This window comes from Chinchilla lanigera, unplaced genomic scaffold (genome assembly GCF_000276665.1).
Source record: "Chinchilla lanigera isolate Chin_1 unplaced genomic scaffold, ChiLan1.0 scaffold00029, whole genome shotgun sequence".
Taxonomy (NCBI): domain Eukaryota; kingdom Metazoa; phylum Chordata; class Mammalia; order Rodentia; family Chinchillidae; genus Chinchilla; species Chinchilla lanigera.
The window spans coordinates 18783510-18801502 of NW_004955430.1; the positions used below are offsets into that span (position 1 = coordinate 18783510).

Below are 17993 nucleotides of genomic sequence, written 5' to 3' on the forward strand. Positions count from 1 at the left end.
CCATTGTGGATGTGCCTTTGAAGGGGATAATGAGGCCCCTTGACCCTTCCTTTTCTGATCTTTCATAGTTCAGCCATAATGTGAGAGTTTTATTCCACTGTGTACTTTTCACATGCTGAGCTACCTTGCCAACAGGGCCAAGGGACCCTGGACTAGAACCTCAAAAATGCTGAGCCAAAATAAACCTCTTCATGGGTTGATTTTCTCTGGAATTTGTTACAGTGACGGAAAGCTGACTAATTACTGTGCAGTTTCTGGCTGCAATCTCCCTGGTTCAGACATGGGTTGCAGGAATGTCCCAGAAACACACCAGCACAGATGGAACTAGGGCATTGGTTTACTGTGCCCTTGGAACAGCCCGGGGCTGAGTTTTGTTTGTTTGTTTGTTGGCAATAGGACACAGGATGTCAGCAATTCATGGCAGACAGAGGCACCACAATGAATCGGGTTATCGCCTTGATAAAGTGCCAAGCGGAGCGAGCAGCTTGGAGGCCCCGATGGCCACTGCATTTGGCTGAGAGGCATAATGAAACTACAAGGACTGTGGGGCACGTGGGAAGGGTTCCTCCTGGTGCAGTGGAGCACTTAGAAGGAAAATGGCTGCTGGGGCTTTTAACTCCCAGTTCAAGTCTCGGCCTGAGACCCAGAGAGGTTCTGTGACAGCACTAAAAGAATCTGTCATTTTGTGCCACCACAGCGCCAGTGGGGCTGATAATCAAACAGAAAATTTAATTGGGCAGGTTACCAAATTAACAGTGTCAGTTGAATTTACACTTCATCAAGTTTTTCATCTGAAAGTTAGAAAAAAACAAATAATAGGATCCTAAAACTTGCACTAGGGACATCTTGTTGAACTCAGTTAAAACTGACACTCTGGATACCCAGGTCACTCCAAGCTCTCATTGTGAGCGTAAGTCGCTTTGTCACTTTGTGCCTAGAGAAACAAATTATCCTTTACTTGAAAACAATGCAATATAGACAGGCAACGTCATTGGGGTGTCTTTCAATTAGGATCAAATCCATAACCACAGTCAGACCTCAACACAATCCAGGGAAATTAGTACATCCCATAACTCAGGGGGAAACAGCTTCTAAACACAAGAATTGTAAAATTTTGCTACTACAGATCAGCAGGAACCCAGAAAACATGTGAAGAAGTATAGTCTAAGGACATTAAACCAAGAAAGGTAAAATATAGCCCTAGCTAGGGAAGATTTCATGGATATGAATGTGAGCAATAGAATTTACAGATTTAATGTGTTAGTTCATGAAGATGGAGGTGAAGCTTGGTTGGTTGGTTGGTTGGTTGGCTGAAACTTGTTTTAGTGGTGGCCTGCGTTTATTTTAAAGAGAATAATTTCAAAAACAATAAAAATGATACACAATTTTAAAACAAGATAGGAGATTAATAATGGTCATTATATTGCATATTGTTATCTTCAAAGTAGTTGCTCAGATTACCAGATACAGGCACGCAAGACTGATCGAACAATATAAGCACTAACTGTTCTTTTCAATGAACTAATAGAAATTAGTAGTACAATTATCTTAGTGATTGTGTGTGTGCATTTATGTGTGTGTGTCTGTGTGTGTCTCTATGTGTATATTTTCCCTTGCTTCTTTTCTCCTTTCCCCCATCCCAGTTGTTCTTTCCTTCTGAGCAGTTTCTTTCCCTTTCACAATATCTATTGTATCTTTTGGATTTTATTTACTCTTTCAGTTTCTTATACTAGGAAGAAAATACAATGTTTGAACATGTGGGTCTGATTCACTTTACTTATGAGTATGCCTGTGTTTAGTGAAGATGAAACACCAGCTCTTCTCTGGCATGTGTGGGAGAGAATTCAAAGGCTTGGAGAAAAAGAACCCTGGGATAAATTTACAATGTGTGATCTGCACACATGTTCCACAATCACATTCAGAAGAACACACAAAAGGCACTCCTTTTGATAAGGCACTGAGAAATAGACTGGAGAGGGAGGCCCCACACGCTCGTGCTCTCTTTTGTAGGCAGGTAGGACAAAGGCAGAGACAGGATTCCAATGTATGCCAGGTGACAGAATCTGACTGCCAGTGACAGGCTGGGGACATTTACTATAATGGGTAGAAGAAATATACTGTTAGTGAGAGTACCTTGGCCTTTAAAGATCTTTAGGGATCGTTAACTGACTGGGGAGGTTCCTGGAAAGGAAATTAATAATCAGCCTACTAGAGTAGTTTTGAGTCTAAATAACAGAAGAGAAGTTCTAGGTCTGCTAGAAAAAATCCACACTTGAGTTGCCATTGCCATGATAAGAAGTCACTGCCTCTCACCCACTTTCCAGACCTAAGTCAATTCAAAGGCCCGAAGCACCCTGGTTGATGGGGAAACTTCCCTTGAGGAAGACCCCAAAACATCACTGTAGGTGCACAGTATCAACTTTCCTCTGATGCCCTCCCAAAAGAGATTTGCACGCATTTATTAAATTGACTATTCCCTGGGGAAAGCAAAATAGGTAGGCTTTCTGGAAATACTAGGCACTGGTTATAAATAAAAACAGATAATTCCTAGAGTCTTATAATTCCACTATCTTGTACCCATGTGGAAGGTTTGGGTTTTATTTCTGTGGGGTTTTGTGGGAGGAGGGGTAAGGTATTCAGGTGATGGATGAAGTATTAGTCAGAGTTTGACTCACATTGAGCCCAGCTGCGTCTACTGACCTTATAGAATTTCTCTGCAGTACCTGAATGTACGGTTGGAACTGCCCGTATTGGCAACTGACAGCACCCCAACACTGGTTCTTTGAATCCTAGGGTAAGGATATGTTTGTTTTATGTTTTATGTTGTGGTATATCTGAAGTGCCTGGAATAGGCACATAGTGGGCACTATATATCCAATAAGACAATGAATGAATAAACTGTATAAGGCACACAACTTTCAACTTCAATGTATAGTGACTTTCCTATCCACATGTCCCTACTTTGTCTATGAAAAATTTATTTTTTACTTGACAGTATATACTTTTGGTGGATAAATATTCAAGTTGTTTTCACTTGACAAATTTCTGTCAATAATTAATAGCTGCTTTTCAGCACTGATTTTTTTTCTTCAATACCTAACAGTCACTGATACCTACAAAGTTTTTCTTCCCCTCCCCCCACCCCCTGGTACCGGGAATCGAACTCACAACCTCGCGCTTTCCAGGCGAGCGCTGTGCCGCTGAGCTAAATCCCCAGCCCCTTACCTACAAAGTCTTAACAATCCTGGATTTTGTATGATTTGGGATTTCACATCTCTAAGAGGTCCTATTGTCAACCTAGTGTCCTCCAGATTAGTAGGGAAAAAATGGGCACTACCTTTGCTTTCTTTTCTGTGGTAGATCTGCTTACGGAAAAGGAAGCCCAGCTCTGTTCCCTTTTTTACCTCTATACTGAAGGGCCATTTGTGAGGAAGTTTGCTTTTGTCAGAGAGCATGTTAGATGTCACAGGGAAACGCCACCATTTGCTATTTACCCTTTTGCTTTCCTAGGCATGCTGCTGACCCATTATGTCCTCACACATGTGTAGCTGAGAAGCACAAGAACAAGTATTTACTCTAACTGAGACTTCCATAAACCAGTTCTTCAGCAATATTAGTGCCAAACTGTGTAGAAAGTAAAAAAGAAAATAAAACGCTAGCACACCGACCTGCGTGATGTAGATGACTTTGTGCAGCTGAATTAATATCTGCTGAATAGGATCACTGATCTGGCGCACTTTCCTCTGGGACACGGCAATCCCTGCAGATGCTGCAGGTAATAAATTCTGTAGTTAGTCAAGTTTTCTTTTAAAAGCGGTATTAGTGGAAAAATGGGCTAAAGTTCTGAAAAAAAAAAAAAGTAAAGCAATGACCTCATCCTACCAGTAAGACAACATGCAAGATTTTATTTTATGGAATAAAGTATTTTCCTTTCATTTCTCAGGCTTCTAACTAACATAATGATGCTATTTGTCATAACATTTGAAAGGCCATTTATCTCCTGAACATTTTGTGTGCAAGCATAGCAGAAAGTAGTGGTGCCTTGGGTACTACAGCCACTCAAAAGCTTGGCTGCGGAGGACAGTGAAAAGGCCATCACCTTTTTAATTTTTACATTCATAACGCCCTCCATAGTATACTAAAACGAATTTATCCAAACTACTTTGCGGAGCAAAGAAACAAACGTTCTCTTAACTACAACTTAGTAACTTTCAAATCCTTGATTATTATGAATTATAATTTCATCTGGATTTCTCTGTAGGTCTAAGTTGGACATGCTTAATTTATCTGAATTTTCATTATGAAGCCCCATCACCTGCAGATTCAGGCTAATGGGTGTCAGGTTGTACAAACTGTTTGTCCACCTCTGATGATTGTGTGTTCCAGCCTTAAACTGAGGAATAAAAGCTATATAAAGGAATGGCTTAGATTCCTGTGTTACCCATGAGGTCACCTCTTCCCCCTCTTACCCATGGACCCACAGTGGAGAAAACGGAGGAGACACACGTGGATGTACATTTCCTTCCTCCTCTTCTCCTTCTCCTGCCCTTTCTCTCCCGCTTTTCAACCTTAGCACAATTTCTACATTACTCTTTCACCAATCTCCCGTTTTAAAAGTCGCTAAGACTCATTTTTCTCCTGTCCATACAATGAGTGCATATAAAATTAAGTTTGAATATAATCAAACTTAGCAGTAACTAAGATTTTTTAAAAATTATCCAAAAAATGCTTACTAAAAAAACTTGCATATTTTACCTGAAATATTTTGCTCTCAAACATTTAAAGAGAATATTTAGAGTGGTCATTTAAAATTGTCAACTTTGATTTATTATAACATGAAAATTTACATTTAAGGCACAAAAATAATAGAATGAAACATAGACATCCTTTTTTGCAGGTATCTCATACTGAGTTAGTTGAAAAATCAGCACAACAAATAATCTAGTCCTTGTCATCTGCAGTTAATATGTGTTGAATACCTGGAAGTAAAGAATTTAGTGCCCCTGTATATTGTATCTCACTTTTTAGCATCAATTTTTTGACCAATAAAATGAAGTTTAATAAATTATACTTTGCTTCAAAAGAAGGATATAGGTAAATCAGAAGGAATTATGTAATTATAAAATAGAAAACAGAGCTGGAGTTTTCTGCCTTAGCTTACAGAGATTACCATGTGTACAATGCCTTATTTTCCACGTAGTATTTTCTCCTTCCAGAAATAAATCTCTCCTGGTTTCTTTGTCTAGATCCATACCAAAAAATGGAGACATTGTCATGAAGCCAAGTTGATGCTGCTATAGGAACATTACATTTGTATTTTCTGAAAATGATAAGCTTGAATTCTGGTCCTTTTTTTTTACTATTATTTATTTGTACACATAACACTCATAGGTAACAAGTGAAAATCTCACAGCGTGCAGAGTTCTTAGGTTTGCGAGGATTTTGTGAATGGCTTACTACACAGGCTTGACTCTAGCTTGCCACAAGCCTGTGCTCATCTGTGACCCTAAACACAAAAACAAAGAGAGTTAGCTAGAATGTCTGTCTTCTCAACTTACTGAGCAATTTAACTGAAAAATACTTTTTTGTAAGTCTCTTTTGACCACTATTTTCTCAATCCCAGTAAATCTTTGACTCTGAAAAATAGTTTTGCATACTCTCTTTTAAAAAACCCTAAATGTTTAATTACTCTTGCCTCTTATAAAACAAGCAAAGAAACAATAACATAAATATCACAGATGAGGCTCAGGCCTCCTGGGAACCACCACCCACCACAGGCACCTCCCAGGAGTAACGTCTGATATTGGCTTAAATGCGGCACTTTCCAGCCCCCTTTCTACCCATTTACATATGTGTGCATCTCAGAAGAGAATTTTCCAAACTGCAGTTAAGCCCTGAAGTCAATTTAATGGGTTAAGATCAGTACTTTGACAAATGGAATGAAATGAACCAGAACAGGACAGAACATTTTCAGAGTACAAAGTGTGGTAGGAGTCCAATCCATCGAGATATAAAATGTGTTCCTTATTGAGGCCCCTTTCCAAGAAAGTTTGAAAACTGCTATAATAGAATATCTAGTCTCTTTCCCTCCCTTCCTTCCTTTTTTTTCTTTTGTCCCCCAATCTCTCTTTTTCCTCCCTCCCTTCTTTTTACACTGAATGGTGAGATATCACGTCATAGAGACATTTTTATAATTTTTAAGTCTCTCTTTTTATATCAACACACTCAGTTGTAGCTCATTCCTTCTAATCAGTGAATAATACTGCATACCTTGGTTGTGTCATAATTCCCGGGACCTTAATGTGCTTTCAATTTCTCATGATACCGCAGCGAGTATACTTGTGATGCCTCATTGTGCGTAAGTACAAGAGTTCTTTTAACAGTAATGGAGATGTGAAATACATGCGCCTTAGTAATGAACATTTCTTATTATACTAAATACATTTTAAATTGGCTGAATCATTTTATACTCTCACTAGAAGAGAACTCATTTGTTTTGCACCTTCATCAAAACTACATACTAACAAATATTTCAGTTGTGCTGATCTGACCCTTCTCTATTCTGTATTATTTAAATGCTAGTGAGATTATTGTTTTTTACCATTTTTTTGCATTTTATCTTTGTTTCTTATTCGTTTGCATATGTCTTTACATGTTCTAAATGCGTATCCTTTTACTGTATTTTATATATTAAAAGTATTTTCACCTTATCTCTTCATTATCTTTGATTTAAAGGGCATTTCCCACTTTGGTTACCCAGACTCAGGCAATTTTTAGCCTCAGGTACTGCTGAAGCAGTCTCATAGGTACCTACTGCTATCATATTATGGCAAGTGGCAAGCCTATCATTTATTTAGGACTACTAGGGACTCTGGCAGGATCATTAAACTGTGGAGTTCAAATAGGGAGAGAAAGAAAATTTGAGCCAAGGAATGATGTGCAAAGTGTCAACCTGTAACATCTGCAAATTCTTGAGTTCCTGGACAACAGCTAATTCTTGGCATGAGATTCATTATTCCTCATTTTCACCCATCAAATACTCATAGTTTTTATATCCTCCTATCTCAAGATGAATGGTAATTCATCCCTTAATAATTTTAGAAAAATAAAATGATTTCAAAACCCAAATAAATATTTCATTTTTATTCTTTACTTAATTATGAACACCCAGTTCATGGCAAATGTTATCTATATCATTTTACATAGTTTTAAAGCATTTTACTTCAGATTAGCTCATTAATAACACTATATTCCAGGGTCAGGGATACAGCTCAGTGGCACAGCACTTGCCTGTCAAACACAAGGTCCTGAGTTCAATTTCTGGTACCAAAAAAAAATAATAAAAACAATATATTTCATAACTATTCACAAAATGCAAGATATATTTTGTACTAAGAATATTTTTATTAAAACAATTTTCTTTTGCAATGACAAGTTCCACCACAAAAAGAAAATAAGAAAAAGAAAAGAAAAGGGACATCAATGTGGCTGATGATCGTAGCATAGGTACAATGTCAATTATCTATAATATGCTTAGGGTTTATATCTATGTGATACAGTTTGCCCTACTGCATATATGATCTCAACATGTAATTCTATTGCAAAATAGGGGTTTTAACAAAATCAAAGTTCAGAATAAGGGAATACTTTATATTCTTTTATAGCTTTTATTAAAATAGTAAATTTAATTAGTGTTGTAAATCCTAGAAGGAAACTACAAAATTCCTTAGGAGGCCTAATTATATAATAATTATATCTGCTTGCTTACTCCATGGCAAGCATGACACTAAACTGCGGGGGCTCTTTTCTCCTCTGGAGTGTCAGGTAAGAGAAAATGATGCTCTATTAGTATGAATGTAGGAAAGACACTGGAAACTTTTTACACAGTTGGTGTCATCTAATCCACACAACTATCCTGAGTGGTAGCTGTTGTACCCCTATTTTACAGATGAGAAGACTGAGTGCTGTGATTTGGATGATTCTTTCCCTATAAACTCAATGTTTAAATCCTGAGCCCCAGAGCCATGGCACGGGGAGGCAGCGGGAGGTGGCTAGGTCATGCAGGCTGAGCCCTCCCAAATGGGACTAATGCCTCTATAAAAGAGACCCCAAGGATTCAGTTAGCCCTGTGACCAAGCAAGGACACAGCTGAAGGAACCATCCATGAGCAGGAAGTAGGCACGCACCAGATTAGCAGGAACCTTGACCTTAGTCTTGCTGTCTCCATTACCATGAGGAAACAGTCTCCATTGTTTATAAGCCACTCGGGTTATGGCTGTTTGTATTAGCAGCCTAAAATGATGAAGACACTGACCCATCATGGGACTAGGGAATTTGGCCAACCAAAACCAATAGCAAGTGAAAGCCAGCACCTGAAACCAGGCGGGCTCTAGAACACTACTACAGTGACTCAGGGCAGAGGTTTGCAGCGCTCCTAAACTTTCACAAGGAGGCTGTGTGATCACAGGTAGCTCCTTTGGTTACTGCAAATATAAAATAATATCTGTATCCCTTCCCAGCCTAAAGCTTTCTACTCTTATGAAAAGACTTGCTTCTTTTAACCTGATATTCTGACTATACCTTGAATATCAATTGACTAGATATTTTTGTAAAACACACGTGTAATAAATTGGAAACCTTAAGTCTTTATAACCACATAGTACACTATATTCTGCTTTTATTAATTGTGTAGCACATTAAAATAGCCAAGGAAGTTGCCCATCTCTGGTGCTTTGAGACTTGGTTTATAGTATATGCCTGCTTTACTGAAACAATGACTTACAATACACACCCTTAATCTGTTAATCACTACAAATTAAGCAAACAACTATGTTGTATTCTCCTAATTGGCCGATGTATAGAATCAACCTATTATTTTTCTGAATTCTCTCTGCCTAAAATCAGGAACATTTGGACAACTGGAGAAAAGAAAGGCTTCTCTCGGAAGAAAGGAAATGTATTTTTCTTTAATGAATGGGGTCTAACGTATAGGAGCATTCTCTTCTTGGACCATCTATCTTGGTGGAAGACCATACAGAATACAGACTCACTTTTACCTTTTTACTTTTGCAACAATAACAATAAATAAATTAACTTCATTGTAATTCAAATCTAGAAATGTTCGGCAATCAGCCTCTGTGTTCCTGGCTAGGCAAACAATACAGCACTCATTAGAATTTCATGAGCGAGGTATCCCCCATGGACCACGGAATGGGGGATAAGGACTGCATATAAAGAATACACTTTATACACAGGAGTAATCGGCAGGCCTTCAGTAGATACAACACGTGGGTCTGGTGTGAGAGAACTTGTGTTGGAATAGTGGCTTCTGAGTACAAGGAATAATTTTGGCAAAGGACAGAGCTGGTTAAGTGAGGGCAGCATCCAGTTGAGCCGGTGTGTGAAACAATCAACTGCATGGCAGAGGCCACACAGGATGGTGGGGAGCCATAAGATGACTGCATTCTGGGAAGGCCATCTCAGAAGTTGCCTAGGGCAGAAGACCTCGTTTCCGGCAAGCCATAGTTTATTTGAGCCTTGGTTTCCTCACCTAAAGTGGAAGTGTGGTCAGTAAAATGAGGTGGTTGAGGCTGTACAGACCTGGTCATGAGGCAGCCTACAACATGTAGTAATTATCTACAGGGAGCAGGAGCCAAGGGGCCTGCTGATATACGGGTCTAAGTGATTGACAGTGCTGTCTGCTTTGGTATGAATCTGGTTCGCTCCTAAAGAGTTTTGCAGGGTGTTACAGTTTATGTCGAAAATGTGCCCCCAAATTCTCTTGTGTGTGAAGATGATTGGATCAAGGAGCACTACACTCTTCACTATTAAATGTGCTGTTAGGAGGTAGGCCCCGGTGGGAGCTACCACTGAGGGTGTGACCTGGAAGCGTGTCCTTTTGTCCTCAGCTCTTCCCTTCTCTCTCTCGTTCCTGGCCGCCATCGATTGAGCACTTCTGCTATGCAGACTGTAATCTTGAGTCAAAATAAACATTTCCTTTAAGTTGTGGGTGTTTGTCTCAGCAACAAGAAAGTAACTAAGACACAGGGGTTCAATCTTCTAGTCTTACTAATACCCTTCAGAAGGTGAAAATATAATCTGAACATGATGTTCAGAGGTGAGCTCTTGAGGAAGAGCTTAGGTTTAAATAAGGTCATTAGGATGAAGTCCCGTGACTGAATCTTGATGGATTTATAAGAGGGAGCGAGACCAGACACAGAGACAGAGTCACGCATGCTCCCTGTAATTTCTTGTGATATCATCTACTACCTACTGACTGCCAGGTAAAAGGCCATTGCCAGAATTGAGCCAGTGCCAGTACCGTGCCCTTGAAAGTTCACATCTGCATTCGACTGCCTCAGATAGTTCATTATAGTCATGAGAAGCTGACTATCCAACACTCCATCAGAACAGACGCAAGTGACAGAGAAGGTGTTAATTGGGGTAGGGGGTAGGTACAATTTCTACCTCAACAAAGGGACAGTTCCACACTCTGTCTGGCAGTAGTTGTTAACAAGGGACCAGACAGGCTGGGCTTAGTTCCCCAGTGCCCTCACCCCTGGAGAAGTTTCTCACAGGATAGCAGGAAGCCACATAAAGTATTGGCTCCTTTAAACTCCTAGGAGATCAAAGCAGCAAACTCTTTTCATTTGAAGCTTCAGAAACATGTGTTTTAAAGGTCACAGAAGCCAGGTGCTTTGAAGTCTTTTCCTCTTGAATTCTGGCTGAATCTCTTTCATGTAATGCATCTTACATCCTGTTCTAGTTTAAGTGTGTGTGTGTGTGTGTGTGTGTGTGTGTGTGTGTGTGCGCGCGCGCGCGCATGCGCGTGCTGAGGGCTGAGGTTTCCCCAATTTAAAAAAATGCTAGCGCTTTATTTATTTTTCAAAATAGAATGTAAAACATAATCTCAGGATTTTTGAAGTTGAAATTCCCAGAAATGGCTACATGAAACACGTGGCAAGGTGCCCTGTGCACAGTTCACCCATGTATTCTTTCCTATACTTGCTTTTCACCCTGGGGGTCTCCCCAGTCAAGCAGCAGACTGTGAGGCTCACATTACCTCAAGATACAGTGTCCCAGAGCGACCAACAACAGAGGGAGTGAGTTGCTGAGCTTTAAAAAGCAAAAGTTTAGGCAAAATCCAGAAAGATTCAAAAGAATTTTGCTGCACAAACTTTTCCTTCTGCCCCTCTTCGGTGAAATAAAGCTTCTCCAAGAACAATGAGGAGAGAAGCAGAAAAGAAAGGCTCAGGAGACACATACATGGCAGCTGACTTCAGGCTCAGTCTGGGGTCGGGCAGGAAGGCAAGAGGTAGCTGACAGAACTCTCTCCAAGGTAGGGCACTGGCGCATGTAAAGCTGTGTTCCATTCCCTCTGCAGCACAGAGTGTGGGGCAGGAGTGAGGACTTTATGGGGTGTCAGAGATGAGAGGTTCTGTGTATACCTAAGGTTCCATCCCCAAGGAGTGGGGAGGAAAGAGGCCAGCCCTTTTGGTGTCCCTAAGAAGCTGAGATGACAGAGTAGAACATCTTGCCCTATAGAGGTCTTAATGGCAAGGGGACACAGCTACGGGTGGAGATGTGGAAAGGAACTGGAAGTCACGTGGTGTCCTAGCGGCTATGAATGCTGATGTGCTAGGAAGAGAGGGAGCAACTGTCCATTTGCCTGACACCAGCCTGATGTGATAAAGAAATGACCCACACATTGAATTTACCTATAGGTTAATTGATTGTATTTTCTGATAGCAAAAAGTACAAAGTTCAGTTTAGGCAAAATATAAAGGATACATTTTTAGTCTGGAACTTGTGGCCTAAAAATAGCACCTTGCTCTAGTTTCTAAAGTCTGACTCTTCTTCTGACTCTTCTTCACTGACTGGATTATTTCTTTCACTGTACAACAATCACCTAAGTCACGCTGGTTACCTTTAGAACGTTTAGAAGAAATTTCTTTTTCTTTGAAAGTCAGTTTTATTGATAAAGCCCAGAATTCTCAAGAAAAAAAATAATATCCTGTGAAAACACAATGAGTTCACTGCTATCAGTGCAAAGGATACCAATCAAACTACCAGGAATAGAGAGTAAAGGTCAGATGTGTCCTCTTTACCATGTATCGTGCTAGAACATTTTCTAATAACCCTACTTGGTGCCAATCTAATCTATGGGTAACATCACAGTATGTTTAATGATTTATGCCCATAAAGATGAAAGCATTTAACAGCTCTTTAATGTTAAAGGTTAACCTGAAGAAATTAATATATTGCTATAAATTTAAAGCTGATTAAGAAGTTGATATGATTGTCTTACCCGATAAAAATTTCACCAGTCTTATATGCCTAATTTAGTAATCTTGTTTTATCTCATTCTTTTGCTTATGTACCTATTCTATTCTTCTAGTGTTCCTAGAATCAGGGCTTTTGTGCTCCACCTCATTCTGTCATTAATGGGTTAAATAAAACTTGAATATCTGCTAAAGAACTCCCACAACTGTGCTTTTGTGCTCCAATATAATAAAAAATTATAAGTAGTAATATAAATAAAGCATTTTTATTGACACCTTATCTAAAAGATTTCCAGTAATCTGTTAAATTCCTACTGAGAGCTGATTAAAAAGAGCTTGTCTCAGCTTGTAGAAGAAGACGGGCAGGTGGCCTGGCCAGAAGAAAGAGGCCTCTTGCTGTCAGGAGAGTGCATTCCTACCTACAGCAGTCATTAGACAATGGCTTAGCCACAGCCTAACATTATTGTTTCATGATTTCTCTTAATACAAATTAACAGGAACTTAATGATGACTCAGTGATTAATACTCTCTTCTGGGTTAAATGCTGTATATGCTGATGACCTAAAGAATTTACTGCTCAAGCAGGAGCTAACCATGGATAGATTCTTGGCTGTTGGTACTGAACAGTTCTAGAAAGAAAGATGTCGGCTAGACATTCATGTGTATAAATTTGCATGGTTTCATATTCAAAACACTTCACATGAATCTGAGGTCCTTGATATCTGGACTTATCATTACCATTGATTTCTCTGCCCCATCCTCAATACTTAAATTAGTGTGACAAACCAATTGGAATGGCTTTGGGACTATCTATTAAAATCAATCAAATGGCAATTTGGTACTTGAGATCCATGCTTCCATTGACTCAAGTATTTTCATGCTATGCTACAATCATCAGCCCAGTAACACTCACCTCCCTTTATTCCTACCAGAGTGTTACTGACTTTCAACCTCTCTTTTCTTTAGCCTTTGCTCCAAGTCAGAGATCTTGAGGGCACAGAGGTGTGAGCTGCCGTTTAACAGGTGATTTCACTTTGCACTTCATCTTGGATTGAGACCACCAGTAATTTCTGTGAGACTGAGGGTCGCATTAAAATGTCATTTCCCTACAGAGATTATGAAAAACTTTTCTTCTTCAGGCAGCAAACTCCTGGGTTCTGGTGCATACTCCCTTGGCATGAAAAATTAGGAAACAAATCATCGCCGATAAAGGAAATTTGCATCTCCTAGGGTTAATCCAAACTGAAGTATAGTATAAAAATATACATATCATAGGCAGGTTAAGTACCTCTTATTCACAATGTCCTGGAAGAGGATATTTAGCATATTTGTGTGTGTGTGTGTGTGTGTGTGTGTGTGTGTGTGTGTGTGTGTGTGTTTTGAGACAGGGTCTTGCTATTTTGTCCAACTTCTAGCAATCCTCCTACCTCAACCTCCCAAGTGCTAGTGTTACTGGCATGCACCACTACCCCTGGCTTAAACCTTGGTACATTTGTATACTCATAATGAAATATCTTGAAAATGGGATCCAAGTTCAAACAGAAAATTCATTTATGCTTTATATATACTGTACCTTATACACATAGCCTGAGGCTAATGTCCCAGTTTTTAGTGAACCTACATTTAGACTGCAACTTATCACATGAGATCAGAAGTGAATTTTTTCACATGTGAGTACTTTAACAATTTTGGTTTTGGGTACATTTCAGATTTTACATTTCCAAATTAGAGATCCTCAACCTGTATTTAAAAGTTTACCGTGAAAAAAATCCTTGTTTCTGATTATGTATGTAGTTGCTTTCAGTAGAATAGCAAGGATAAATGAAGGTTTACACAGTGGCAGCCTGCATCACATTCTTAAAAAATAGTTCTTAAGGACCTAATCACAAAAGACATCCACAGAGTTAGGTCGAGATAGCTATCTATATCTTTCGGGGATACAGCTCAGCGGCACAAGCGACTGCATGGCAAGCGCAAGGTCCTAAATTCGATTCCTGGTACCAAAAAAAAGATAGCTATATCTACATGTTTACTGAAGATATTTATAATCTAGTTGGGAAATGTGAATAATATACTCTCAATCCGAATAAAAATATATAAAAGTATGTAATTATATGCTAATTCACACAGTATACATTAGCATTTTAGGAGTAGACTAAAATCTGGTGACCTGATTTTTATATGCCAAAAAAGTTGCTATGTGACAAAAAAAATGAACTATATATTCAAAATCACTTTGCCAATTGTGGAAAGTAGTTTTATGCACTGTATATCAACAACTTTCTTGAAAGTCACCTATTAAGGGTTGCCCATATAAAGACAACTAGACTATTAGCTCTCTAAAATATTTGGCTGAAGCACTGACTACTTTATTTAGATCTGACCTTTATGAACAAAAGACAAGTGTAAAGATAGACTCTCAGTCATCTAGGAAAAAAACATAATTAAGATCCCAGAGATCGTGAAGTGACAGTTTCTATTAAAAATGCAGAGCAGAAGATTCTCCATATATCAGCTCCGTGCCTGAGTGTCAGGTTCTGTCTAAATGAAAATCTGAGCAAGGGAGAAAAACATGTCACTGTTAATCCAGTCAAATTAGGTCAGATTCTTAGTTGACACTACATTTGCACTTTCAAATGAGGGTTTGACCTGCATGTCCCAAAAATACACTTAAAGCACAATAATAACATTTATAATTTTATAGTGTCCTACATATAGGACAGAGTGCAGGTACTGTGTTTGGTACTGCAATTTTCACAAATACATGGCTTGACTCAAGAGGAAACTATTATTTTTGTATATATAACAGATCTTGGATTTTTTCCCATTCAAAATATTTAATAACATCCAGTTCTTTGATTAATTGCTTTCACTCTATAGATAACAGAATCATTTATTTTTTAAAAATTAAGTTCCCCCAGGCATGAAGAATTTTTACAGCCTGATTTTACACTGTAAATATATTGAGTATGAATTAACCATAGTGGAAAAGGTATTCCTTTTCCAATTTTCTTTTTCTTATATTCATTATCTCACAGATTAATTTTCAGCATGCTGCAAGTATATCTGCACCGTTTCTCAAATATTACCTAGTGTTCTTTGTTAACAAAGACAACAGACTTAAAAATAAGCAGTCAACAAAATCTACTTAGAATTTAATGTTGTTTTTCTTAGATTTTAGAACTGCTATCTATGAATAACAAGTGATACCTTATTGGTTTCCCATTTATAGCAATACTTAAATTTCTCCTATAAATAAGCTTGAGAAAATTAGCAAATTTACAGAAAAATATTACAAAACAGTAGTACAAATAATACTTGGGATGGCTACTTTTGTGCAATGTCCATCCACAAATGACTAAAGGTGAGGAAATAAACATAAAGTAAACATGTTAATGTACTTATTCATTGTTTGCATATTAACTATTGTTAGCATTTTCAACCACACAAGATAGGAATGTCTAAGGTTTCATTTCTGTTGGCAGGGAACTGCAATCTATACTGAACCCAAAGAATGTACACAGAATTAATCACTGGTATAGTTTGGTTGGTATTAAAAGAGAACAAGGGGAGTTGTGACAGCATTAGTTTGAAGTAGTTTCATAGTTATTCTTCAGGAGTTTGGAGATGTCATTAAATACTGTTGTAACTTCACATTGTGAACCTAGAAGTTCAGACTTAAGAACACCATATAGGCAAGATCACACTATAACATAGTTAAGGGGCTGGGGATTTGGCTCAGCGGCACAGTGCCTGCCTGGCAAGCATAAGGTCACGAGTTTGATTCCTGGTACCAGAAGAAAAACAAACAAACAAACAAAAATTATAACACAGTCACTTGAAACTCCAAAACAATGGCCCTCACCCCTTGTTCTGCAATAACACATGGAAGATCATGTTCATATCTTAGATACATTCTTGGGGATAGACTCAGATGTTTATAAAATTCTTCCCTCCACACCAATTTTTTCCAGAATATTTAGCCAATGCAGAGCTATAGATGTTAATTATGTACAGTTTTCAACATGATTCTTTCCATCCAAGAAAGCTAAATTAAATGTTTCATAGATAAAATGCAGTAATATAATGTGACTTTTAAATAAAACATTTATATAGCTCAATATTTCACTTATTCTAATAACAAATGCTTAAGCTATAACTTAGACCAATCTCATGACACCTTGCTCCAAACTCAGGTCCCTCCTCCTGAAGTGCCATGGCAATGGCACATTTTATACCTATAAGCCAGAAGTGCCCAGGTAGTAATTGGAATAAAGCATGCAGACGAAAGGGCCTAAGTGTACAAGGCTAGTGCCAACTATTTGTCATTTGATTAAATAGTCCAAACTTACCTGCAACACTTTAAAATGTATGACTTTTATACAGTGCAGGAAAAAACAATTTCATAGGTCTAATTTTTTAATTGAAAAAATAGATGGTAACTTGAATTTTCTCATATACATTACTATCCTCTTCAATATTAGTAGAAATTTCTTTTATAGGTAAAACTCAGCTTTCACTCACATTTCAAATGCTTTAGCGAATTCTCATTTATATATATATATATATATATATATATATATATAAAGTTTTAAAAGTTGGGAAGTGCCAGGCATGATGGCACACACCTGCAATCCCAGAACTCAGGAGCCTGCATCAGAAGGATTGCCATGAGTTCAAGGCCACCCTGAGCTATATAGCAAGTCTAAGATCAGCCTGAGCTACACAGTGAATTCAGGCTGGTCTCAAAAAAAAAAAAAAAAAAAAATTATCAGGTATAACAAACTGTAGGAATAAGGAACACATTATATAAAACTGTGTTGTAATGTCAATAGTCGCTGTAAAGATCCAGAGATCTGATCAACATCAGTAACATAAAATCAAACCTTATACTGAATAAACACAATATGCCCCTTAGAAAAAAGAATACTGTGTGTATGTGTGTGTGTGCACACGCACGTGCATGCACTCTGCTCTTACTCTTACAAGCTCAATCAACAGCTATCATTCTAAACTCATGATTATGTCATCAACTTACCTTTGCAAAAATAACAGGAACAGAGTCGTGACCAACATGATAGCATTAGGCATCTAGGTAATAAAGCCATCTTATTTTGCATCTATGTTAACATTGCGATGGCCTGAAACCGCAAATAATTCTTTTAAAGAAAATTTAATAAATGTAGCAATGTGACCTAATATTGCAGTATATCCATTCATAAGGAAAACACTATGTTAACTGTACAAAAAGTGTGAGCTAAGGAAGCTAATGTGAAAATAACACTAAATAATTACAAATTAACCAAAAGAATAAAGTAGAATTTTATGTTTGAGCCCTACACTTGTAGATATGTTTAAATGGCAACCATGAATCTTTCTGAATTGTCCAGGTTTAGATAATAGTTTTACTATTACTGTTCTACTTATATCCTCTTTCATAGAAATTAGAAAGATTAATACAACCTTTTCATTGCAATCCATCATTTTAAACTTTTACATTTAAGGATCTATAATTTTAATTTAAAGAAACAGTGTAATATTTTAATCAAATACAAATAAAAGTAACTAAAAAATAATTTTCTATGTCAGAATAAAGGATATCAAAAAAAATGATTTACTCTCTTCTATTGCACAAGTACAGAATTCCTAGAAATGCCCACATAGAATAGTCATATTTTGTTAGTAGGTATATACTTTACACATCAGTAGCTT

At 37.9% G+C, this 17993-nt stretch overlaps 1 protein-coding gene across 11 annotated transcripts in view; it reads right to left on the bottom strand.

The window, feature by feature from the left end:
* The window catches only part of Nek10 (NIMA-related kinase 10), a 234425-nt gene that overhangs the window by 29218 nt on the left and 187214 nt on the right, over positions 1 to 17993 (bottom strand). For 7 of the 11 annotated variants that reach the window (XM_013515620.1, XM_005387501.2, XM_013515619.1 and 4 more), the window contains one exon: positions 3669 to 3769. In XM_013515620.1, the coding sequence (XP_013371074.1) occupies positions 3669 to 3769 (101 nt within the window). Of the gene's footprint in view, positions 1 to 3668; positions 5507 to 17055; positions 17423 to 17993 lie in introns of those variants that run through there. The other 4 variants (XM_013515623.1, XM_005387502.2, XM_013515624.1 and 1 more) reach the window with 3 other exon arrangements.